This window comes from Lontra canadensis, unplaced genomic scaffold, assembly GCF_010015895.1.
Source record: "Lontra canadensis isolate GAN:19392208 unplaced genomic scaffold, GSC_riverotter_1.0 scaffold65, whole genome shotgun sequence".
NCBI lineage: Eukaryota > Metazoa > Chordata > Mammalia > Carnivora > Mustelidae > Lontra > Lontra canadensis.
The window spans coordinates 10,490,835-10,517,627 of NW_022631059.1; the positions used below are offsets into that span (position 1 = coordinate 10,490,835).

Genomic DNA, 26,793 nt, shown 5'->3' on the forward strand with positions numbered 1-26,793 from the left:
CTGGAGGAGGGACCCCTGGCTAGACTGGGAAGCGGGGAGGCTAGAAGACAGGGGGTTCTGATACACTCTGCCTGCACGGAGCCCCTGCTCCACGGTGTAGCCGTGAGCCTTGGGCCAGGGACCCGACCTCTGGGTGCCTCCGTTTCCTCATTTAAAAGTGATAATAGTCTCTCCTCCTGGGACTGATGTAGGATCAAATGAGTTAATGCACGTGGGAGGGGCTCAAATCCTTCATAAACGTCAGCTTTTACTTCTCAAAACCCTCTCCCGCTGACACCTGAGTCGTGTGTGCCAAAGCACCTCGACCTAGTCCCCTGCTGATGGACTCCAAGTCGGTTCCAATCTTGTGATCGCAAATACGGCTGCACTGAATAGCCTGTGGCTCTGTGTACCCGCCCCTCCCCTAAGGTATGTGACCCCCACGATAACCTTGGCTCTGGACTTTGCTTCTTGGGGCCTGCAGAATGAGAGATGTGTGGGTGAAGGGTCAGCCCTGGCCTGGCATGTGGACAGGCCAGCGGGAGGCTGGGTCAGGCCCTCCCCAAGCCAGGCGGGACAGATTCCTCCCGAGGCCCTCAGGGGAGTGAGGCGCCAAGCGGTGAGTTTCAAAGGGTTGAGGCTATCCAGCTCCCAGGTTCCTGGCAAATGTCCTGAGGTGGGTCTGGGGAGAGGGAATCTGCACTACGCAGGTTCTCCCCATCCTCTGCAAACCTCTTCCTCCAGGAGGCCTCCTGGGATCTGCACTCCAAACACCCTTCTCTTGTCTCTGCACTGATTTAGCACCAGTGGTATCCAGCCCCCTTTGGGGAGGCAGAAGGCATGGCGATTGAGAATCTCAGAAGGGCAAGAAGGCTGGGTTTGGTCCTAACTTCTCAGGGCTCCCACCCCCATAACCCCTGCCCTTCTGCGTCCTCCTCTGTTTGGGCGGGGTAACGATTACAGTGATGGCAACAACTTCTCCGGAAGGTCTTGGGAGGTCGCAGTGACGTAACACGCTGTAACACTAGGAAGTGTCTGACACCATGTCAGGCGTGAGAAATACAAGCTTGTGTGAGGAATGTCTCTCGCTACGGGTGGGTCCAGATCTCACCGCACTGGGCTGTGGGTCCTCGCAGGCAGAATGTCTCATTTGGAGCAGAGTCTAAAGGGAGTCCAGACTCACGGTGTGGCCTTGAGCAAGTCATATTCCCTCTGAACTAAGTTTTCTCTAAAAAATGTGGTTGTGACGGCACGATCTGGCAGATGCGTCTTGAGGATTAAAAGAGGCAAAGCTCAGGGTCTATGAATGCCGGATACGTGACGACGACTACTGACCTTGATCATCAGCAGAGGTGACGGGTGTAAACAGCCTCCCAGAAAGCAGAACAGCATTGTGCACACAGCTGGTGCCTAGTGAACACACGTGGATGGACTGATGGTGTCAAGTCTGTTTGTTATAAAGTGGGGTCTGGGAGAGGCCCTGTTAGGGGGACTCATTTCCCATGCTGCTGACCCCTTTGGGAGAACAGAGGAGAGAGTGCCACAGGACCGTACCCGCACTTACGACATCTGCTCTACTCTGTGAGCTGAGGGATCAGGCCTCATCACCCCATTTTACAGACTAGAAATCCAGGGCCCAGAGAAAGGGGAGCTTCAACGGCCCCCCGTGGCGCACACAGCAGCTCTCACTTGTCCTGACTTTGCGCAGTGGTCTTCACCCTGACCCTCTGCCCAGTGCAGGAAATGGACCTCGGGGACGAGATACAGTGTCCCTCTGTGGCCACAGCCCTTGCACATTTCTGACATTTTTGTGTCCTGGGACAAAGGGTGAACAAACTCACAGGAACTATTCTGGTTTCCTGGTGGAAAAACACTCCTGACCCGGGGTGGGGGAGCTTTGCTGTTGGTTTTGCTTCTCTTCTGCCCCTCACCATCCTACGCTAACGACTCAGCAGCAGCAATCGTAGCAAATCCAGATCGTGAAAACCCAGGGATAACCTTAGGAATTGTCTGCGGGTACTGAATGGGCCAGAGGGCTCCCTGGACCGGGGGGCTGGCCTCGGCTGCCGCTGCCCTTGGCCTGAGCAGGTGAACTAATGATAATATTTGCTGCCTTCATGTGGCCTTCTTCCTCCTCTAAGACCACCAGTCTTTGGATTGGGCCACCCCAATCCAGTGTGACCTCATCTTAACCAGTTCTGTCTGTAAAGACTTCATTTTGAAATAAGGTCACACTCAAAATCCCTGGGTAGACAGGACTTTGTGACTTCGGGGGGCCACCGCCCCGGGGAAACAGTAGCCCTTCCTATAGTGCCTCTCACGCCGACTTCATGCAGCACCAACGATGTGCTGGGCACTCCTCTGCGCTTTAATTTCCTCCCCCGATCAGGCCTCTCCACAGCCCTGTGAAAGTAGTTCTAGGATTATCTCTGTTTGAGGCCAGAGAGGTGAACTGACTCGTGTAAGGTCACACAGCTGGTAAATAGCACATTTGGGAGCAAACTTATTCTCTCTGACTCCAAAGCTGGCAAGGGTTTGAGACCCTCCAATCCCATTCCAAGGGCTTGGAGTCATCGTCCTTTCTCTCCCGGAGTCCCAGCCATTCGAGCTATGCTGTCTCCGGGCCCATACCTCCCTCCACTCTCTCCAGACACATCTCCCCCAAAGAGGCTATAAAAAGGCAGGGGGAGTGGTACGGGGGGCTGGATCTTGTTTTCACAACGGCAAACATGAAGCTGTGTTCTGCCTGGGGTCATGGGTGCCCGGCTCTCCTGCAGGCAGAAAGCCTGCGACCCTTGTGCGTGTAAGAGCATGTCAGACGCAAACATGTCATCCTTGACATCTGGTAACATTTTAGGCGTCTTGACTTGGGCTTACAAATTGAAAAAAGGTCCATTAAGGTGTGATCTATTTGTCATCGAGACAATGCTATTGAATGCTCACAAAGTGATTCACTCTGCTGGGTCCACAAACCCCGACTCCTTGGGCCAGACCTGGCGAAGGCATTTGCAGGAAGGATGAAGCTGTTTCTCTGACAGCCAGGGGAGAGCGGGGGCCTAGTGCGCCGGAATGGAGGCTGACAAAGAGAAATGAGCGGCTGCCAGATGATGTATGGCCGTTTACCTTTTAACACGTCTGTGTTGCGGCCATGGAAATAACTTGCTTTGGCTAATGGGAGATGTGTGCAATCAGGAGTCTCTCAAAGCCATGAGCTTGGAGCCATGAGGAAGGATTATAATTTCCAACAACTGGGGCTTTGAGGCCTTAGGAATTGTATGCTCTGTCGGCATAGAGAGCCAGGAGCCTTCTCCAAGCCAGTGAGCAAGTTGGAGGCCCCTGGGCAGATCAGGGGCTCCCTAGGAACAAAGCCAGCCTGCAGAACTTTGCCCCCCCACCCCAGAGGGGTGGGATGGGGGATGTTAAGAGTTGAGAGAGTGGCTAGCAAGTGTGTAGGAGCCAGCCACATCACAGAGAGCATTGCCCCAAAGCCAGACCTGCCTGGGTTCAAATCCTGCCTCTCCCAACGACCAGCCAGGCCTTAGACAGCCCCTCCGTAAAACAGGGATTCTAAAAGAACCTACACTGGAGGTGTACGGGGATTTCCTGAGCTAGTGGCACAGAGAGAGTTCTCAAGAATGCTAATCATTGTTATCATGCTGGGTTGCTGGGGTACAGAGAAGAGCCAGTCAGGACAAGAGAGAAGCAGCGCTGTGCCTTCTGGCTGTGGGTCTAGGGGCAGGCTCCTAACTTGCTGCACGCACCCGGTACAGGAGGTTTCTCCCAGTTTTTGCCCCTCGGGGCAATCGGGAAACCAGTAATAATGTTGGCTGTCACCCAGCTCGGCCAGCCAATGTGCCCAGAATCCAAGAAGTGGGATTAGCTTGAGTAGGGAGGACCCAGGAGGAGGGCTAGGGCTAGAGCTAGAGTTACCATGAGTCACCACCTGCTACAGGTGGGCTGTCTGTGGACTGCCAGTCAGTGTGCGTGCCTGCAGACATTAAGGGTCTGATTCATGCTCCCAGCTCAGCAGTGAAAAGAGGACAGACAACAGCCATGTGGTCCCTGTGCCCCTTCTGCCCAAGTGGCTCCAACCCCAGATGAGACGGGGGATAGATGTGTGCATCTCTGGGCCCTTAAAACTGCGGAGATAGTTAAGAGGTGGCCATCACAGCGGGGCCAGCTCAGATTTGGGGATCAGAAAGACCTGGGGCAGGGAAGGCTGGACATGCCTCCAAGTAGAAAGTTTGTTCTGACTTGAAGTCAGGCATCTGTTACCCTGTGAGGGCTGAAGGCTGACCCTCGCCGCCCCAACCCCCAATCCCCATCTCCCTCAGGACTGACTGCCCAGGAGCAGTGGCCAGCTCATGGTACTCGTCCCAGCTGGCTGCGGTTGTCCCACGAGGGTCAGTTTCTAGAGCTATCAGATGCTGTGGCTGCCGGCTTGTTTGTCTCCACAGCACCAAGCCTGGCCAGCTTTTGGGCAACAGCAGCTCCATGGAGAACACAGTCCACGAAGGAGGGACAGCGGAACCCCGAGTGGGGATGGCTAGGTGGCGGGTAAAAGATGCTGGGCACCCGGACCGCAGGCAGATCTGAGCACTGGTCCTTTATTTTAAGTGAGCTCTCCACCCAGTGTGGAGCCTGAACTTACAACCCCCGGATCAAGATTTGCAGGCTCCACGGACAGAGCCAGCCAGGCACCCCTGAGCACTGGTCTGGGTCCCCAGGAGAAACCCACTGGGACAAAGTGAGGGTAGAGGTGGGGCTTCACATTGGGGAGGGACCTTCCTGGGGGACCCGGCAGAGCACTTGGCCTTGTGGCAGCTACTCAGTGAGGACTCCCCCCAGCCTCTCTCTGCCCGACCCCTCGGGCTTCATTTCCTGATTCTGTGATCTCACTGCTCCAGCCAGCTGTCCCATTCCTTCATTTGTTCATTTTCCGTCCTCACAATGAGCCCAGAAGGTGGGGGTGCACCAGTTATGCCACTTCCGAGATCGAGGGACACACATGAATTTAAGCAGCTGGGTCGGGGCACAGAGCTAACAAGGGGCTGGATTAGTTATCCGCCGCTGCGTGACACATGTCCCCACAACTAAATGCCTTAAAACAACACAGGTCTCTGATCTTACAGTTTCGGCAGGTCGGGGTAGAGGCGCGGCGGCCGGGTCCTCTACTTCGGGCTCTGTCACAGGCAAGGCAAGGTGTCCGTGGGGCTCCACTCGTCTCAACATTGAGAGGCAGGATCCGCTACCCGGTTCGCTCAGAAGTGCAGGAGTCACTTCTTGCGGTGGTGGCCCTCCGTTCCCGACCACGGGACCCTTCTCCGGCATGGCCGGTCGCTTTGGCCAAGCGAGCCCGCCGGGAAGGTGCCTGCGAGAGGGGGCATGTGCGCATGCGCGGGAGCGTGTGCGTGCACGTATGTGCGTGCGTGTGCACATGCGCACAGGTGCCTAGCGTGCGGGTGTGCGTGCGTGCAGGTGTCTGTGGACGCGGATGAGTCACCGATGGTGGAGGTGGCGTCACTTTCTATTAAAGCAAGTCGCTGGGTCCGCTGGCCCCGAGGAGGAGAGCGCGAAGGTCAGGCGGCGGGAGCCCTGTCCGCCCCCCTCCCCGGAGGAAGCCGGGAAGAGCACCCCCTCCCCTGTCCCAGACCCGCGCCGCCGGTCCGCCACTGCCCAGTCAGGAGTGAACGGCACCCTCACTTCTTCACGGGGTGTTTGTGCAGCGCCTAGTGCATTTCGGACAGGGGCGGTTCTGTCCCCAGCAGCCGCATGCTGGTGACGGACCTTGAGGCTGCATCTTTACCCACAGCATCATGTGCCTCTGCAAGGGGGGGAAAAAAGTCTTCATTATTTCCTGTAACTGAGCTGAGATTTCTCACAAACCCTAGTCCCAGGGCAACAAGGAAGAGCACTCGATTTAGTCTAATCTGGTCAATTTAATCTGACCCAGTGCTTGAGCTCTTTAGGAAATGTTCTGTCTCAGATATCCTTCTGCTCCATCCTTAGCCCTGCCAAGGTGGCATAGGGTCTGGAGACCCGAGGCTCGCTGGTGGAGCGGGTCGGTGTCTCTAGCCATTCTGTTGCCCAGGATCACTACAGGCCTTTCTGGCACTTGGGACTGAAGCTGGCGGCTAGAAAAACACACGCTCTGGGCCCGGAGCCCTGCCTGGCTGACTTGTCTCTTCACTGGCTCAGAGCCCTTGTCTCCACTGCATCTGACCCTGCTGGGGCTGTCAACCCCTCCTAACACAGGGTCCCCCCTATGAAAAGGGACATCCTGGGTCCTATCCCAGCCATGGGAGGAACCCGTGTAGCCAGGGAAAGTCCAACATTGGGGAAAGTTTCCTTTCAACCTGGAGCATCTGCACTGTCCCCCCAACTTAAACTGGTGGGCAGTGGTCCCAATGCAGCTTCCGCCTCAGGTCTCCAGAGGGTCACTGCAAACCCCTGCCTTTGGAGCAGGTTTTCCTTGTATTGAACAAACAAACAAACACAATATAAATAAATAATAACATGAAATAGAAGTAGCTGATACTTAGAATGCTTGTAAATGCCAGAGTCTACACTAAGCATTTCACACACTTACACACATTCATAACAACTCTCTGAGAAAGTTCTTCGAGTCCCATTTTACAGCATGTGGAGACAGGGACACAGAGATGTGAAATAATTTGCTCCCGGTCCAAGAGTTCTTAAGTGACAGAGCTGGGATTTGAACCCAGGTAGCCCCTGCATCCCTTCTCTGCACCACCACCCTCCTCTATGCCCCTGTGCTCTCTGTGTGGAAGTGAAGAGAGGAGAAACAGAATGTCCTTCCTTCTTCCACACATGTTCTCCTTCTGCCCTAGGTAGCAACCCTGAGGTCGTGGGTGAAGGGAGACCTCTATTTTCTTGATGGTTTGGGAAAATATTGTGCTTTTGCTATGTTTGTTGGCACCTAAAGGACTTTAAGAAAAAAAAAAAAAGGTTTTCTCATGGTGGTGAGTTTTAAGTCTACTGTTTTGTGGCAAAATTTGATTTCATTAGATCGTGGCAACTGAATATTGCCACGATCCTGCTGTTTGTTCCTCTATACGAATACACATTTTCCCCAGCGGATGGATATCTGAGGACGAAGGGGAAGGAGTGTTTACCCAGAGAGGCATGGAGGAAAGTACAGTCCTATTTTTCACACTATAACTTGTTACAGAAATTATCACACAATTAGAGTCGTGGCAAGTGTGCTGAAGGAGAAACTTCCAGAGCAATGAGTGTGTTTAACAATTGCCTTTGTCTATTAAAAAAATATATCTAAAAAAAAAAAGAAAAAACAATTGCCTTAGTCTGTTCAGGTACTGTGACAAAGTACCATGGACTCAGTGGTCAGAGTCTTCCATCACAGCTCAGTCCCTATCGGCAGATTCTGGGACATGGGCAGAGGGCCAGCCTTGGATTCCCCACCCGGGGAAGAAAGGGCCATCCCTCACCTCAGAAAGGATGAGGCGGCTGGGTGTCCAGAGTGTGAGCAGGCATGTGGTCAAGGCTTGCTGTCAGGACCCCCCAAGGCTGAATGATGCCAAAGTTCTGAGATTGCTTACTCTCCATTGCTCTCTCTCCTCCATCCTCCTTCATTCCCGCCCTGGTCTAAGCTGATCTAAAGGAGAGAACCACGAATACTGATGCTATAACCGCCGCGGACTATGTCAGGCTGTCCGAGCACTCGAGTGTCAGATTCTCAGAGGTAGCCCCACACAGTGGGTGGTATTATCATTTGCATTTTATGGAAAGCCGAGGCTCAGAGAGGTGAAGCAACTTGTCCACGATGACACAGCAAGAATGCGGCAGCCTCGGTTTTGTCCCCAGGTCTGTCTGACATCAAAGCCTTTGCTAGGCTTCCATTGCTGTTGTGCCTTCCAGGTTCCTGAATGGAGGTGAGGGGTGGGGGGAGAAAAGAATTTGCTCCCCCCCCACCCCCCCAAAAATAAAAAACTTCCAAGAGCCAGACTCCGGAAACGCCCAGAGCTGTTAGTTCCCTGTCGTGGTCCCTGCCTTCCCCTCACCATGGAGGAGCCAGGCCAGGAAGCTGAGCTGCGCGCAGATATGTGAAAACTTAGAGCAGACACCTTCTGAAATGTTCTAGAACAAGCAGGGAAGTTTCCTCTGGGAACAAGGTGGAGACGTTCCAGTCCATTTAACTGGAGGAGACGAGGTGGGCCGGAGGGACATTAATGTTGCTAGTTGGTGGTTAATGCTCTCTCCCGAGGGTGCTTATGATTTATGCCCAGGTTTTTAAACAAACTTCAACCAAGCTAGAGTCAGTGTCCCAGGAAGCTAAGGAGAAATCATTCATGGAGACGACACTTTGAGGGGGATAAAAGGATATCCCAGACAACTTGCCTCCTTTTAGACTCTGCTTGTCCAAAGCAGAGGCTGTCTTATCACAGGGATCCCTTGCAGGTGTTTCCCAGGTCTCTGCATTTGAAGAAACTGGCATCTTTTCTCTGCATTCTAGGCCTCTTGCCTTGGCTGGATCAAATGGGAACAAAAACAAAGTTCCAAATGTTCTCACTGTCATACTAGCCAAACCCTTTTTTTAGTTCTCTGTGCCTCAGGACTCTGTGAGTTATAAGTGATGAAAGCCCAGCGGAAAAAAAGAGAATGTGTTGGCTCCTATAACTTAAAAATCTAGAATTAGATTTCACGTCAGGTATGGCTGGATCCAGTGGGGCGGTTGAGAGTTGGGGATCATAGGACTGATTTTCAGTGAGCTAAGCTGGTGGAGATCGCCTTAGCTGAGCCTGTCACAGTGGCTATAAGGATTTGGGGGTCCGAAGGGGCCTCCACGGTGGGCACTGACAAGGGGTAAGGGAGCATTCACCATGAGATGCCTGTGGTGCTGTTAGAATAAGGTCAAATCAACAGAGAGATCTTGAGTTTTGTGTGATCCCAGGAGACCTTAAGACTGAGCCATTTCAAGCTTTGAGGAACTTTACAGAGCACCTGGGTTGGGGAGGCAACTCTATGACAAGTATACCATCCTTCTCATCCTTCAGTTCATGGAAGACGTTGCAAATTGACCACAGCACTTCTTCCTAGTGAGCCCCAATACAGCCTCAGAATCCATCTCAACTACACTGGAACCAACCTCCATCCACCAGTTGGTGTTAGAACATGAGCCAAGATTGATCTGCAATTTCTCTTCTCAGCCCATGGAGACAAGAAAACAGAAGGTCTGAGGTTTGGTTCGCCCAGTGTCATGTGGGAACTCAGTGACCGGCCCTCCTAATGCTCGGGCAGCCTCCTCTCCTGTGTCATTCTCCTGATTCTAGCCTAGAGGGGAGGTCTGTCCCTTAGTGGAGATTTCCACTCTGCACAGCTGCTGCACAGGGAAAACAAACAGACCTGAATTCAGGGAAAGGCAGAGAACTTAGCCGCTGACCTCTCTCGCCGCGTGCTGTCTGGAGCTGAGTGCAGCACGGGGGAGCCGGGCAGGGTAAGTTGGGGGACCCACTGGTCCATCCACAGACATCTTAGTGGGCTTTTGGAGGCCCCACCTTAAATGCAGTAAACCCGGGTAACGTGCTCTACTAGGCTGACGTTCTCCAGTGGGGGTGATGCTGAAGTTACTCCCTTTGGGGGTGGGGGCAGGGTTGTCTTGGGCGGGGACACATGGCTGGCAACCAGTTTAGGAAAGCCAGAAAGTAGAGAGAAAGCCCCGACATTGCTATTACTCGCCAGAGGTGCCCCCCAGACCAGCTGACGATTTGACTGGAGGAAGGTAGGGGTGTCCTGACCCCAAGGAGTCTATCGTGACATATGTGATATATGGACTTAATGGTTGTAGTGGGCCGACATGGGGCTCGCCGTGCACCTCTCACAAAGCCTAGAGCTTTGCATCAGTTAATTCAGATTCACAAGACAATCCTATAGAATAGGTGGAGTTATTGCCTGGGAACAGACATGGAACCAGAGGCTTGGAGGGAGGGGACAGAGCTCCCCATGGCCACGCTTGAGTAAGGGCAGATCCAGGCTTGAGGTCAGGTCTGCCTGAGCCCAGTTTTGAGAGCTGCACTCCTTGGGCGAGCAACTGTCATGAAAGGGAACAGAATAGAGTATTCGAGTCACTGGAGAGCCATTAAGCACATCACTCCCCACAGCAGCTCGCTCCGTGCAAGGTGCTGGGTGGGAACGGAGAAGCCCGTGGGATCCCTGCCCTCATATCATTCCCGGAAAGGGTGGGGTGTGCACTTGGGAGAATGTCACCACCGAGGCTGAAGAGCAGAAGTAAATGCCTGTTCACGACTCTCCCTGCTGAGCTCATGGCCCGCAGATGGGTGCAGTCCACAGTCTGGAAACTTCTGGGCTATGACAAGCCCCTAGTGTGCAGGTGGGAAAACAGAGGTTCAAAATGAATCAACATCCCCCCACGTTACACAGCCAGTGAGCAAGGAGGACAGGACGCCAATCTGGTGCCACTGACTCGTCTGGGGGCCCGTGAAAACCAGTAAGAACCGAACAGTGGAAGTGGAAGGGCCCCTGAGAGGAGGAGCCTGGATGGAGAACCCGCCACAGGTGCTGGTCCCGATGCCTACAGCCGTTTCACCCCCGCTCCCCCAGGGTGGGGGCGCCGTGATTGTGACAGCACCCATGATGTCCCCTACCCGGGCTTAAACCCGAGCCCAGCGCCTGCCTGGCCCTTGGGAAGCCCCCAGTTTCACAGATGGGGCCAATTATGGTTGGAAATTCATCTTTAATTTCTCTGGCTTGCTCCTTCTCTGGGGGGTCTGGTCCTCATCAGGGCAGCCTGTCTGACGACAGAAGCAGATGTTCCCAGGTAGGCCGGACACACCCACGCCTCTGGTGGGTCTGGCAGAGGCCGGAAGGAGAGTCAAGGTTGTGGCTAATCCTCTCCCTCATCAGCAGTCAGCTCCCCGGAGCCCCTGGGGAGGCCGTGGAGCGGCTGCTGATTGCAGAACCAGCTGCAAGGGAAATGTGCGGACAGATGTGGCCACAGTCTCAGAGCTTCACTGCGGTGAACTGGAAATGGTACCGCATGCGGAGCCATCAGACGCCAGCGTGGATCCCAGGGCCACCACTGGCTGCTAAGCCCGTTTGCCTCAAAGAGACCCATCTTATCCCCAGCAGCGCCTTTAGTCCTGGGTCACTGCCTATCCAGTGAAGGCTACTTGTCCCTATTATTGGCTAACCTCACTGTGGACAACAGCTGTACTGTGGGGGCCCAAGGGAAACGGAAGACATATTTCTGCCCCAGCCCCAGACCCAGCCCACTCTCCCAGGCCCCTGACCTGCCCTCAGCCTCAGGAGTTCCTGGCTTCACCCTTTGTCCAGGACCTTCAGAGAGATTCTGATAACAGTAGCTCTGAGGCTGAGAAGGGGTTGTCTTGAGGACAGCATGTCCCTGCAGCCAAGTTCTAACCTCCCGGCCCCTCCTTGGAGTGTTTCAGACCAGAGAAGGGGAACTCGTCACTCGGGACGTGCAGGGACACTGCTCTGAGTCCTAAACTCTGCCAAAGTGCTTCTGCCTGCCTGGTTCTGCTTTGGTGTGGTCTGTTGGGTTCTGTGTCTTAAATCTACTCTGACAATTTCAGGTAAAAATAGGACACCTTGAGAGGTTATAGAGCTGCTCCTTTTGGTCATAAAAAATAAAAGTTCAGAAAACCTTAACAAAAGTAATTTGAACAAAGATTTTGTTGGCTCATGTAATGGAAAAGTCAGTGGTAATGTGGGTTTCAGGTAAAGTTTGATCCAGCCACTCAACACTCTGGGAGCCAGAGTGCCACAACACCTACCCCTTTTCTACATACATCTGTGTGCTTATGCCCCCAGAATGGCCACCCCATTCCAAATATCCCTAACCTTTCAGCTCAAGTATCTACACCAACTGGAGTGCTCTTCCATGTCTCTTGGTTTACATTCCTGCAGGAGGGAATCTGATGTCCAGGTTCATCCTTCCTGGCCAGGCACCAGAAGTTTTATGTTTCTGGCCAGTGAGTGAATCATTTCTCCGGGGTCCAGTGTCCCAGGCTTGTTCAGATAGTGGTGGCTAGACCACAAGGGGCACATGTCTGTCCCACCTCAGTAGAGGCAGGATGTCCGAGAAGGGGTCCTGGACCAGTCAGCCATCCTGATACCTTCCAGAGAAGTGGCAACTCAGCCCCAGCAAATTCCTCCCTGAATTGGAGATGATCCAAGCACTCTAATTTTGTTCTTAATTAATAACTTCAAGAAAACTTTAAGTTTGGTTCTGGTTAGAATTTCTTTGCCTCACTGTTTCCTGAGGCTCTGTTTCTGCTTCTTTCAGGAGGAGAAATTCAGACTCAGGCTCTGTGACATGTCTCTGCTATCAGTGAGTCCCGGGTCACCCTAGGAGTGCCACGGACAGGAGGTAGGGTGACTTCTCCAAACAAATCTGCATTATTTTATTACTTTCATACCAGGAAAGAGGCTTCATCTTCAAAACAATGTACTCACGTCATCGATTAGGCTGGAAGAACTTGTTTGGCCAAATTTAGAAGCCACAAGAAGGTCAGAGAATAAATTTAGAACTGAACTCTGAACCTTGAGGGCCCGTCGGTCATGGTTAACTTTTCCTGCCACCTTGAGTTGGATTGGTTTCCCTCTGACTCCTGTGTCCACAGAATTCCACCTAGGCCTGGCTCTTCTGCTTATAAGCTGTGTGACTCTAGGAATGTGTTTAACCTCTCTGAGCCTTCCTTTCACTATCTTTTAAAGAATGGAGGAGGGGGGGCATTGGTAATAAAAACATCTACCTTACAGGATGTTAGGAAGATTGATTAAGACTTTTTGTTCTAGGAAAATATACATAACATAAAATTTCCCACCTTACCCATTTTTAAGTGTACGGTTCAGGGCATTAAGCACATTCACGTTGCTGTTCAACCATCACCACCATCCACCTCCAGAACATCTTCATCTCCTCCAACTGAAACTCTGTCCCCATTAAACACTAACTCCTCGATCCCTCTCCCCCAAGCACTGGCTCCCACCATTATTCTCCTCCCTCCCTCCCTTCCTCCTCCTTCCTTCCCTCCCTTCCTCCTCCTTCCTTCCCTCCCTCCCTTCCTTCTTAAGATTTATTTATTTGTTTGCTTGTTAGAGAGAGGGGAGAGAGCGAGCTTAGGCACGCAAGCTTGGGGAGAGGCAGAGGGACAGAGAGAGAGAATCAGAGGCAGGCTCCCTGCCCAGTGCAGAACTTGGGGCCAGGGGCTGGAAGGGGGCTCTCGATCTCATGACTCTGAGATCACAACCTGAGCCAAAACCAAGAGTGGGATGCATAACTGACTCCGCCCCCCAGGCACCCCCACCACCCGCCATTCTACTTTCTGTCTCTAGGACTTTGACTGCTCTAAGGACCTCATAGAGGAGGAATCATACTATAATTGTCCTTTTATGACTGGCCTCCTTCACTTTGCATCATGTCCCCAGAGCTCATTCATGTTGCAGCCTGGGTCAGAATTCCCTTCCAGTGTAAGGACGAATGGTGTTCCCGTGTACAGGGAGACCACATTTGTTTACCTACCCATCTGCTGATGGGACACGGGTTGTTCTGCCTTTTGGCTACTGTGCGTAATGTTGCCATGAACACGGGTGTATGAATATCTGGTCAAGTCTGGGTATACACCAGGAGTGTGATTAAAATATTTGGTGGAGAGCCCTTAGCCCATGCTTGGCGTAGATGAAACATTCGGCAGTGTAGCGAATAAAACCCATGTTAGGAAAATAGTGGGTGAACTTTTTTAAAATGCAAATTAAAGAATGGGTTGTCAGATTAGCAATGACTAAAAAATAATGTTACTCAAGCAATTGGGGTACAGTGAGCTATGTAATAATGTATAAAAATGATATATATTCCACCTATAAAATAGGTACCGTTGGTGGATCATTTACTGTGTGCCTGAAACAAAGCTAAGCTCTGTGTATCTTCTCACATTTACTCCTCCCAACAACCTAAAGGGGTGGGTCTATTATTTCTCCATCTTACAAATGAGAAAACAGAGGTCCCAAGTGGTAACATGGCTCTCCAGGTCTCACAGCCAGCAAGTGGCAGAGCTGGGATTCAAACCCAGGACCACGGCTCTAAGAGTAGAAAAGCCAAGGAAAAAATTGCTTTCTAAAGGCTGACTGTGGCCCCTAGGAAGGATGGGAGTACTTACTTTCCACGTCGCATTTGTCTGTGTTTTTTCCCTAAACCAGGGGGAAAAAGAGCATATTAGATAAGAAAAAAAAAAAAAAAGAAAGAAAGAAAGAAAAGGAAGGGAAGAAACAGTTGTCTCTTGCAAGCAGGCATCTTTGATGATAAAACATCTATGTCTTGTGTCTCCTGCCACAAACTCAGTTTGTGTCCATTTTTTTCCAATTGAAGAAGAGTAGAGTGTTCTGGCTGTGTCTTCTGGCTGATTGCTTAATAATCATGGACACACACACACACACACGTGCACATGGGCGGACACAGGAAAAGAGACAAAGCCAGCAGTAGCCAAAACTCTGCTAGATCGATGTGGACTGTTACAGGCACAGCTTTCCAAAAAGCGGAGCTCAGTGAGATAAATATTTTTCCTGTGAGAAGAGGCTTAAGTCGGCGATCTTAACAACCCCCCAATTCATTCCAGATCTGCTCAGAGCGGCTGGCGTCAGGGCGCCCATCTTGATGTACTTAGGATCACTGAGTAACTGCAGCGTGCCTGCGTGTCTGGCTGGCTTCTCCCACGTGGCAGGGTGCCACGGGGTGCCGGCCAGGGCGGGCAAGGAGTCTGTCTCCAGAAGATGCTCTCCCCACACCTCCTGAGCTCCCACAACTTCTTGGGGTCCCTAACTTGCTTCTCCTGGGAAACCAACACTATTTGTTCTCAACCGGAGGCCTGAAAGAATTTCAGCCTCTTTTCTTGGCAAAGACTCTGTACTTTTGGTTCCGGAGACAGTCTGCAGGAAGAATTTAGAATTAGGGCCTTCGGAAACCTATACACATGAAGAAGCCTGGGTTATCTCAAAGACTGGAAGCTTCACTACCCAGGCAGAAATTCGTTGACTGATTGATTCATTCCCTCCCTGGGTTGTACACTCAACAACTGTTTATTGGGCTCCTCCCAAGGGTTAAGATTTGGTACGGAGCTGGAGTCAAGACAGTACGAAGCTGCTGGAGGCACAAGATCCATTCGGTCATCCGTGCACCAGTTCATTCATTCAGCAAGTATTTACTGAGTCCCTCCCAGGGGCCAGGCCCTCTCCTGGGAGGGCTGGTCCATTAGGGCGTGCATTCTCTCTGGAGGGACAGACGGGAGACAAGGAAAATGTAGTGAAGAGGATATCTGCTGGTGTGAAATGCTAAAGAGAAAAAACCAAGATGGGGAATTGGGAAAATGGAGGGGGGTAGGGCTGGTCCCACTGAGATAAGTAGCCCGGGAGAGGCTCACGAGGAGGTGATATTTAAGTGACAAGCTGCGGGAGAAAAGGGAAGATGATTCAGGGGGCAAGCATTACTCACGGTGACTCACGGATCACGCAAGTCCCCTTTCAGTGATCTCTCAGTCCCGATTATGCCAGTTAGAGTCTTTCTGTTGTTAGTATGTCTTTAATGCCTTGAGAAGACCTACTGATCTCCGGACCTTAAAGGAATGGGCTTAGCAGACAATGTGGCTACCTGCACTCGGACACAGCTTTGTGTTCAGTGCGACTATCTCCCAGCTCCAGCTTCTGTTCTTTTGCCATCATTTGATGGCGAATGATGCTGGCTCTTCATTTACAGCCACGATTAAATTGTCCTTTCAAAATATGCTTATTTTCTGAAAAGCAAGGTCATTATTGCAGCTTGCAATACAGGAGGTAGTCTGGTATGGGGAAGGGGGGATGTCAGGAAGGCAATAAACGTATCAAGTCTGGGACGCACGACAGCAGGACAAGCTGCTCGGAGCCTGGCTTGGGACTTGAAACCTTCTGGGTGGGATTCAGCCTGCCATCAGTGAAGGGGATGGCGCCCCCCAGGAAGAGGGTGGATCTGGGCAAGGGGCTCAGAAGAGGCGCTATGGGGGGCAGGCTTGAAGGCAAGGGCAAGCTTGGACTTACCCACGAACGACATACAGGGTGTTGGAGGGAACAGCGGGAACATCACACGCCAAGTGGTGGAAAGAGGAAGAAAATTGGCCGGGCAGGATGGGAATATGGGAGCAGAGTTGCCCGAGGAGGCAGACCCTCAGAAAACCACCTTAATATATCTCGTGCAGCGACTAATCCTAACATGAATTCTAAAACTTCCTTTCATTGAGCACTGCTTTCTTGTATCTTCTTAGGTCATCTCAGCAGACCCACGAGGTAGTGTTGTTGTTATGGCCTCATTCAACAGACGGGGAACTTCGGGCTCAGGCCAAGTCACTTGTGCAAGGTTAGGCAGCCAGTGAGAAGCCATCAGGACTTTTTTTTCAACCTATTTTTTTAAAATGGAGATAAAGCCCCATAAAACTTACACTCTTATTTTTTATTATTTTAAAAGATTTTATTTATTTCTTTGAGAGAGCAAGCGAGAGAGCACACGAGCAGCGGGGTGGGTAGAGGGAGAGGGAGAAGCAGACTCCTTGCTGAGCAGGGAGCCCGACACAACACGGGACTCCATCCCAGGACCCCGAGATCATGACCTGAGCCAAAGGCAGATGCTTAACTGACTGAGCCACCCAGGCGCCCCTAAAACTCATACTTTCGAAGTGTACAGTTAAGCACATTCACAAAGTTGTACAACCGTCACTACCATCTAATTCCAGAACATTTCCACGCCCCCCTCAGAAACCCCATCCCCATTAGCGGTCACCGCCCCCATTAGAAGTCATCCTTCTCTGCTCCCAACCTCCAGCAACCACTCATCTGTGTTCTGTCTCTATGGATTTGCCTATTCTAAACATTCCATAGAAGTAGAATCATCTGCTCTGTGGCCTTCTGTGTCTGGCTTCTTTCACTCAGCATTCTGTGTCCAAGAGTCATCTACGGTGGGACATGTACGGCTGCCTCACTTCTTTATATGACCCAACACTGTCCCACTGTCTGGCTGCACCATGTTTCACGAACCACCCGTTGGTGGATGAACACTTGGGTCATTTTGGCTTCTTGGCTTCAGAGAATAACCCTGCTGGGAATGTTTGCGTGCGTGTCTTGCACGGACACGTGTTTTCACTTCTCCCGGGTGTACGTGGAGGAGTGACAAAGGCCCCGCCGACTCGTAACCGTGCTGAACCCCTGGAGGAACGGCCAAACTGTCTTCCAAAGCAGCCGCCCCTGCTCCGCCGCTTCCAGCCCACAGGGTCCGAGGCTCCAATCTTTCCAGTCCTCGCTGGTGCTCATTGTCCGTGCCTCAGAGGAGGGTCAGTCGTCCCAATGGTGGTGAAATGGCATCTCGTTGTGGATTTGATTTGCTGGGGGAAGCAGTCAGGGGGCGTTGAATTCAGAATGTATGGTCCCCACCGCCTGGTGCTGCCCGTCTGGGTCCAAAGGAACAGAGAGGGGGAAGATCTGATGGAGTCCGGACATGTGGGTGGGTGGCCAGGGCTTGGGACTGCTCCGAGGATGGGGGAGAAACATAGGAGCAGGGCGGTGGGCTGTGGGGTTCAGAGACTGGGAGAATTTGGGGGTACAGTAGCGTTGGTGAGGGCACATGCCAGGAATAGAACTGGGAGATTGGACACCCCTGTCTCCCTGGGTCCAGGGTCAGCCTCTTCCAAGGATAAGGCCTTGGCCTCAGGCTTCCTTTATTATTATTTTTATTTTTTAAAATTTTGTATTTTTAATTTAAATTCAATTAACATACAGTGTATTAAGTTTTCGAGGTAGATTTCAGTGAGTCATGAGTCTTCTAGAACACCCAGTGCTCATGACATCACACGCTCTTCTTAATGTCCATCCCCCAGTTACCCCATCCCCCTGCCCCCCTCCTCTCCAGCAACCCTCAGCTTGTTTCCTATGATTAAGAGTCTCTTATGGTTTATCTCCCTCTCTGATTTCGTCTCATTTTATTTTTCCCTCCCTTCCCCCTATGCTCCTCTGTTTCACTTCCTAAATTCCACATATGCGTGACATCGTATGATAATTGTCTTTCTCTGATTGACTTATTTCACTCAGCATAATAACCTCTAGTTCCATCCATGTTCTTGCAAATGGCAAGATTTCTGTTTTCCATGGCTGAGTAGTAGTCCGTTGTGTGTGTGTGTGCATGTGTGCGCGTGCGCGCATTTGTGTATCACATCTTCTTTATCCATCATCTGCTGATGGACATCTGGGCTCTTTCTGTAGTTTGACTATTGTGGGCACAGCTGCTATAAACTTTGGGATGCAGGTGTTCGGGCTTCCTTTAGACAGAATGAGACCGAAGCTGAGCGACAGAATTCCTCCTCAGAAAAGCTAGTGTGAAGGGGATCTCGAGGACGGAACTCTACCAGGGCTCTCTGTGCCAGCTAAGGGTGTCATGCCGTCCCACCTACTGTCTCCAAAGTTGTGACTTTCAGGGTCCTGCTTCCCCAAGGGTCTGCAATTCCCAGTACACTGGGTCAGGGTTCATTCCCATGTCCCTGGTGTGGGGGACAGGGTTCTGAAGACCACAGGTGCACTGTTGATAGCTATCAGCTGATTTCTAATCATTAATGCATACAGTGCTCCTGTTTCTTGAGCATTTATTACACACCCTTAATGACGTACCCTGCCCCAATGCTTCATGCATTTAATTTCCATCCCCACTTTACAGATGAGGAAACAGTTTCTGGCAGGTGAGGGAGGTGGTGTGGCCGACATCAGGCTGCCAGTGAGCTGTATGGTCAGGGTCTGAACCTTGTCTCCACCATGCACCCCGGGAGCCTTCCATTTTAAGGCTTCCTCGACAGATGTGTTGGTTTTCTGTGTAACAGATTGCCACAAACCCAGCCGCTTAGAACAATCCCCATTTATGAGTCCTAGTTTGGTGAGCCAGAGTTGATGGGGCCGGGTTCTCTGTCGAGGGCATTGTAAGGCTCGATTCAAGATATTAGTCAAGCTGAGTTGCCGTCCAGAGGGCCTGGGGACAAATCCACTTTCAAGATCACTCTTGAGGGTGTCATTTGGTTCCATGTAGCTATAGGACTGAGGTCTCTTCTTTATGACCAGCGGCCAGCCGGGTCACTTTCAGCTTCTGGAGGCCCACCATATTCCTTCCCATAAGCCTCCCCCATTTTCAAAGCCATCAATGGAGAGACTCTCCCTCACATGGAATCCCTCTCTTACTTTAAACCTCTTTTGACTGGAAGAGCCAGTTCTGTTTAAGGGCTCACCTGATAAGGTCAGACCCATCCAGGATAGTCTCCCCTCTGCCACAGAAGGTGACACAATCACAGGAGGCATATCTCATTACATTCACAGGTTCCGTCCCACTCCAAGGAGAAAGGATTATGCAAGGTCACCTTAATATTCTGCCTGGCCACAAAAGGTCTTGGGTTTTACTAAAAAATGGTCATGATAGCAGGACTAATACTGGTACAACCGTTCATTGGTTAGAGCTTCACGGTTTTCAGACTGATTCTATGTCTGTACTCCTGTTGGAGCTCAGAGGCGGTGCTGTGACATATGTGCTTTATCCCCATTTTGCCCATGAGAGAGAGAACGCCTACCTGGCCCAGCAACAGCTCAAGTCCAGATTACTGACCCCCAGCCCAGGGCTCTTGGCATCCACAGGACCCCTGCCTCCTCTTAGAGCCCTCAGACCTCATCACGATCCTTGGAAGGGGGGAAGCACCATTTCCAGCCAGCCCATCCTTCGGGGAGTGCCTCCCTGTCAACTCGCCACATTGGGTCATCAGAACTCCAGCTTTTACGGGAACTGCCACCGGGCTGGGCAAACCACCTCATTTAGCAGGGAAAACCAATAAAGCCTGAGGGGCGCAGAATCAAAACAGCATGTGCTCAGGAAGGGCCCAGCTTGGCAGAGGCCCAGCCACGCAGCAGGGGAGGCGGTCTGGCTCAGGCTGTGGTACACAGGCCAAAAGCAAGGGGCCACCCGCTCCGGGGGTGGGGGCAGTGTGTCAGGTAGCAGTCACCACTGTCCTCTATCAGTGGACACCAGGCGTTTCCCTGCCCTGAGTGTCAGTCTCCGGATGCCCACATCTTCCAGACTTCCCATAGGGTACCCCCCCTTTTAATATGTAAACCAAGGCCCAAGACTCCAGTGAGAAATCCAGGACCGTGGGCCCCGTGACCCCTAAGGATTCTTGAGGGTTTCAACATTTCTTCTAGATACCTTTATGCTGATATGTGCTGATTTTGAAAAAATTCTCTGCTCTTCTGAAATCACTGTCTTTTCTCCTTGTATCCCATGCTGGACACTGCTCAGGTTCTCTCATTTTCCCTAAAGTACTGCTGACACAAGCCCGCCAGAGTGGGCTCTAGAGATAACTGTTGTGAGCCCGTGGGAAAGGATCTGGCTGACTTGAGCTTGAGGGGGTCTCCCGGAAGGTCACTGGGAATGTGCACAGGCCTGGAAATGGGCCTGAACCAAGAGCTCCGGAACTCAAGGTGGGCTCACAGCAGACATTCCGGCCAGGGCCCCATTGAACCAGAATGAACGAAATCCAATGTGTTCCATCTCCTGTCTGCCCGCCCCCGCTTTCCTTTTCCAAGGAGGCTGTGCCTGCTTCGCCTGGTGTGGCTCTTGGGCCTGTCCTTGTTAAGGGGACCGTGGGGCTCTGGGGCCAGGCCCGGCAGACCTATAGCAGATGGGCAAAAACTAGGTCCTCAGAAGGAAAATGGGTGCCATCAGGAAGAGAGAAAGTCTAGAGAATAGGGGGAAATGGGAAGGCGGTGGGGAGCACATTTGGGAATAAATTTAAGAATCCCCATCCTAAGATTTCATTGCCTGGAGACTTTCATGTGTTGTCCCCTCCCATCCCCCAAGTCCTCCTTTCCCCTGCTGTCCATTATCAGCAAGTGCATTTCTGTGCTTTCTTATACTGAACTAGTATTCTCTCCCACCCACCAATGCTTGGGGCCCACCTTGATACATCCAGAGTCTCCTTAAACTGCTGGATTAAACGAAGTGTTTTCTACCTGAGGTTGAATTGTGTCCCTCAAAAGATCTGTTGAAGTCCTATCCCCTTGTCCCTGTGCATGTGACCTTATTTGGAAATAGGGTCTTTGCAGATGTCGTCAGGTCAAGGTCACTAGGGCGGGCCCTAGTTCAGCGATGGTGCCCTTATAACAAGAGGGCAATGCCTTGTGAAGACAGAGACCACTGGGACAAGGCTGCATGACCCCCCTAGGCAGAGATGGGAGAGGGGCAATGGCCAGGTAAGAGGCGCTGAGGACGGACAACCACCACCAGAAGCTGGGAGAGGCAAGGAGGGACCCTTTCCTAGATTCCTAGATCTTTTAGAGGGGACACGGCTCTGCTGACACCTTGATTTTGGACATCTAGCTTCCAGAACTGTGAGAGGTTAACGTTTCTGTTGCTTTAAGCTACCTGGTTTACCGTATACTTTGTTACAGCAGCCGCAGAAAGCTGATACACATCCTCAGGGCTCTAACCTTGGGATGCAAAACAGTAGACAAAGCTATACATTGTAGCTTGGTTTTTCCTTTTAACAGAGAGGGAAAAAGGCATGTTCTTGCGACTGTAAAGCAAGTTATAGAAGGTAACATCAATGATTCCCTATTTTACAGATGGAGAAACTAAGGCTCAGACTTGTCTAAGTCACAGAGCTAGGAAGAGGCAAAGTATGGACTTAACCTTGGTTGTTTTTTTGTTTTGTTTTGTTTTGTGTGGTTTTTTTTGTTTTTTGTTTTTTGTTTTTTGTTTTTAAATTGAGGCTTACACTCCTCACCTTCCTGTGACTCTGTGGACGTGTAGCTCACAGATTACAGCACAGTCCCCACATCCCCGTCCCCAGAGGTCCCCTTCCTTATTCCATGAGCTCAGGACTTCGTACTAGCCTCGTGCGTATGGGAACCACCTGTTCCAGCCACATCTTCTGTAACATGAGCCTCCCCAAAGTGAACCCTCTTTCCCTGGTGATTTTCATTACAAAATCGGAGAGATGCAATCCCACCAAACTCCTCTCCCAGTAGGCCAAGTAAGAATGTTCGGCAAAGAAGGAATTAATTGATAAACAGCTTGTAGAACACAAACTCCAGAGTCCGCCTGGGGTGTTTTGCAACACTTTTTGGAAACTCCAGGATTACAATTCCAGCACAAACTGTTTATTTCAGGCTGTTAAGTCACACACATGTCTTGCATGCCTGGGAATCCACTGGCTTTGCTCTGAACATCGGAAACGGATCCCCTCTCTTCTGTGTGGGCATTTGCCACGGCTGGTAGAGCAGGGCTGCAATACCTGGGGAGACCAGTAGGGGTCTTCTTCCAAAAGGAAATGGATTTTAGGCTGAAGATTCTGGAAATTCAAGACTTCAGGTTCTAGAAAATAAAGCTGTTCCTTTGGGAGGGAGTCCACTCTCCTTACCATGTGGGTTAGCCTCTGGCATAGAGTCACTCAGCCCTGAGGATGGGGCAAGAAAAGTTTCCCCTGTCCCAGGGAAACACAGGAGCTAGGGCCTGGGTGCCTGGGACAGCCTCTGTCTCTGCAGTTGGCACCAGAAGGGAGAGGAAATGGCACATCGCCTTGTAAAAAGAAAAACTGAAACGGCAGGCTGGCTACATGTGTCTTTTGTAAATTGTTTATCTTGGGATGACCAGATGGCTCATCTCTGGGAGAACTCCTGACCATTTCCAGTGCTGCTAACAGCCTCCATCAGCAAACAGTCCCCCTGATCCAGCCCACGTGCCTATGCAGGAGTCCCAGACCTGCTGGCGGGGGACCCTGGGCATTCCTGGAGTCTGATTCTGCCCCTGAGGGACCTGGATCCTCATTCAGATGTGAGCGCCAGGTTAGGAGACTTCCAGGACTGCGCAAGAACAACTTCAGTGGGGGGGCTTGAAGTGTTAATACCTGCTGGGCTCCCCAGTAGAGCCCTAGCCCCTCACCCACCCAGGGTCTCCCAGTGAGGTCCCTATTCAGCCTCTCTCCTCACGTGCCACTACTCAAGTGCTCAAAATGCGTTTGAACGCCAGTATTTCCTCCCTGCCAGACGTCTCCACCCACCCCCTTCCCCCGGCTGTGTGAGTGTGGTAAAACCACTTGCCCTCGCTGAGCCACAGCATTAAGCTGTAAACAGGGTGAGGGGCTGACACCTCTTCCTGCCTGCCTCCCAGGCTGGGTGAGAACGGGTGGAGGTAGGATGGGTTATGTGAAGACACTGCAAGTCTTCCTCAGCCCCTGCCTTTACTAGAACAAGATCAGTTGTGATTCATTCTGGCGGGGGCGGAGGGAGGAGAAAGGGCACAACAGGTGCTCTTGCCTTCCTGGGCAGAGGATAGGGAGCTCTCGCCCGTCCCTCTCTGGGCTCCATCCCGAGGCACCCCTGAACGAGGCCTCTCTTCGGAGCCTTGCAGGTACAGTTCCAGGGGTAAGATTTCAGTTCTAGGTGTGTCCAGAAGCTGCAAGCCTGAGGAGGGATGTCAGAAACCTGATGGACATTTTTAGAAGCTCACTGTGGTTTTCATGTTGGGGCAGAGGGCCAGGTGGAGGCAGGGGGACCAGTGAAGACCAGAAAGGTGGCAGGGGTGGGGGCCTGGCGCTGGGGGAGGGGATGAAAAGGAGGGAACCGACTCAGGGTGTTTCTGAGAAGCAGAGCAGATAGTGAAATCTCTTGGCCAAGGCCCTCTGCGGAGGAGGGAGAGGCTGCTGAGGACTTTACAGCCTGGCCGGGAAGACGAAATTCTCACCCAAGGAGCTAGACTTCAGTGGTCTACAGAGTAGAAACTTAATCTTAGAGGTGCAGAGAGCAGGTTCCAAACTCTTAAAATGTAGAAGGACAATGCTGACAGATCTGGTCACATAAATATTTGGAGCTTTTGCTACACATACACACACGCACACACAGACACATCATGAAGAACAAGAAAAAGGGTGAGTGAGGGGCTGGAAGAAAACTAGAAGTCACCGAGAAAAAGCTAGGTAGCTGGGACAAAAGAACTTGAACTGGTAAGTTCCAGAACGGGAGATGCTAAAGATAATGAGTTTACAGAAATACTCTCGATCTCAGGAGCAATCAGGGAGAGGAGGGTGAAAAAGCCCACTTGCCCACGCCCCAGAGAACAACACGCGAATGAGGTGAGAGGAGGAGGGGATCCAACTGTCCAAGAAGGGGAGAATCTGAACAGGACTCAGTGGGAGACTGGGGGTGGGGGGGGGTCCAAGGCTCAATGACGTCGGCAAAGCCCCTGCCAGTTCCGGAAAGCTCTCAGTGAAGGCCTGTGGATAAGAGGCTGACTCGGAAGTCGGGCTGTCTGGGCTGGAACTTCTAGATCCTATGGGCCAGAACAGGACAAAGTGGCACACATGGCGTAGCATTTTGGTGAAGGTCAAAAGAGTGTATTCAGGTGAAGCACAAGGTCAAGGACCTGGCTCTCTCTCGGGTCCTCTGTCTCTGCGAGGCTGGGTTAAGGTTAGGGTTAGGGCCAGGCTGAGGAGCAAGGAGGTGGGGGCGGGGAAGGAGCTAGAGAGGGAGCCTTGGGGGGAGAGGGAGCAGCACTGTTCTAGGGAGGGCGGGCAAAGGGCAGGGTCCATTTACGACTGAATTGGTATAAGGTTGGATAAATTCCATTTAAAAACACATGCTATTAATATGTAGCACGTATGATATCATATAATAAGACATTCTGTTTAACCTACAGATACATTTCTTTTTTTTTTTTTTTTAAAGATTTTATTTATTTATTTGACAGAGATCACAAGCAGGCAGAGAGGCAGGCAGAGACAGAGAGAGGGAACAGGGTCCCTGCGGAGCAGAGAGCCCAATGCGGGACTCGATCCTAGGATCCTGGGATCATGACCTGAGCCGAAGGCAGAGGCTTTTAACCCACTGAGCCACCCAGGCGCCCTACAGGTTTATTTCTGATCTTCTGGTTTTAAAAGTAATCCGACCATTCCCGTGGGCCCCACGCACAAGCCCCGCGTGCCCCGTGACCTCGGCCCAGGGCGAGGCACCGGGCCTTTCTCCCGGCGTCAGCAGGCGGGAATGGCATTCTTGCTCCGCCGTCGGCAGGGTTAGGAGAGGCCGCTGTAATGCTGTGTGGGTGAGCAGCCGGGAGGGTCTGTGTCCCCAACTGCAGGGTTCAGCTCATTCAGTGCGGAGCTGAATCCAAGTCCTGCCTGTGTTAAGTGAACCCGGGCCGGTGTGTGTTCATCAGTGGTCAGGGTCTTTCGGATGAAACGAGTAGGCTGCCTTTGGGCCTCTCTTCGCTGCCAGGCGGGGGTCTTGCGCAGGGCTCGGATGTGACAGCAGATGCCCGAGGAGGCCCCCAAGCTCTTCTCCGAGCTCGAGCCGTCGCTCTCAGTCCCCAGGCCCTTGGCCACATCCCGGTGTGAGGGTGTGAGTGTGCGGGTGCACGCACGGGGGGTGGGGGGGTGCAGAGGCTGTGGCCCCAGGGCCCCTTCTGTAGCTTTTGGGCTGCTGGGCTCCCCCATTTTTAACCAACAAAGTAAGTCCCTTCACTGCCATTTTCAGCAGCCGCGGAAATGATCCCTGACGCCCACGACGCTAAATCACTAGTCCTTGAGCACAGACTGAAGCGCGGCCTTGAACCCAGTGGTTTCCACTGGAGGCGATTCTGCCTCCCGGGGGACACGTGGCAGTGTCTGCAGACACCCCCAGTTGTCACCCTGGAGGGGGCAGGGCTCCTGGTACCCAGCAATGATAAATACACAGGACGAACCCCACGGCAAAGAATGATCTGGCCCAAAGGGTCAGTGCTGAGGCCAAGACCCTCCCACACCCAGCGTGCGGCGAGGGCTTCTGGGTAGAGTCCTACACATGGTGCTCGGTCATGGCCAGGGTGTGCTGGGTGTGCACACACGCTGGAGGCACACTGCCCACACGTGTGTTTGCAGGGGAGTTACAGTGACATGATGCTGCCCCTTGTGAGTTCCGGCCACTTCAGCTCCGCAAGCCTCAGTCTCCCAGTCTGTAAAATGGGGGTGGTAGCAGTGCCCGCCTCAGAAGGGTGCTGTGGGAGATGCCGCGTGTCCAGGATGTGCGAAGGGGGTGCCGCTCAGTGGATCCAGAGCGCCATGGAGGCCAAACTCTCTGGGTACCAGGGATGAAACGAGTTAATTCTTAGAACAGGGCAGGGATACACAGCAAGTGTTCTCATAGTGTTGGTTCTCATTAGCAGTATTACCGCTCTCGGTTTTTGACATCAAACAGGTGCCTGGCCAGGAACACTGAGCCCTGCTTGGCCTCACCCCGACCTGCCAATGAGGACAGCACCAGGAGGGGTCTGTCTACACCATCCCTCTATCTTGGGCCCTCCCGGCCGGCCTCTTTTGCTTTCTTCCTTCCTTCCTTTCTGCCTTCCTTTCTTTCAAGATTTTATTTATTTGACAGAGAGAAAGAGAGCGAACGCATAAGCAGGGGGAGCGGCAAAGGGAGAGGGAGAAGCAGGCTCCTTGCTGAGCAAGGAGTCTGCTCTGGGGGCTCGATCCCAGGACCCTGGGATCATGACCTGAGCTGAAGGCAGACGCTTAACCGACTGAGCCCCCCAGGAACCCCTCGGCCAGCCTGTTTTCTAGAGCTGATCCTACAGCCACAGACCAGTGTGGAGGCTGCATGTGCAAGGGGCTTCAGCTGCCCATCTCGTGCTTCCCAGAGGATCAGTTCTCGTGCCCCCATCTCTGTTATCTTGCCTCCAGGCCCTGTCTTTCCCAGCCACGTGCCCCAGCTGCACGCACACTCTTACCC

General features: G+C 52.2%; 1 protein-coding gene across 1 annotated transcript in view; it reads left to right on the forward strand.

The window, feature by feature from the left end:
* Positions 1-9,063: 9,063 nt before the first annotated feature.
* Positions 9,064-26,793, forward strand: part of RIPOR3 (RIPOR family member 3) — a 54,196-nt gene continuing 36,466 nt past the window's right edge. The window contains exon 1 of the mRNA XM_032878981.1: positions 9,064-9,191. Coding sequence (XP_032734872.1) covers positions 9,171-9,191 — 21 coding nt within the window. The 5' untranslated portion in view covers positions 9,064-9,170. The remainder of the gene's footprint in view (positions 9,192-26,793) is intronic.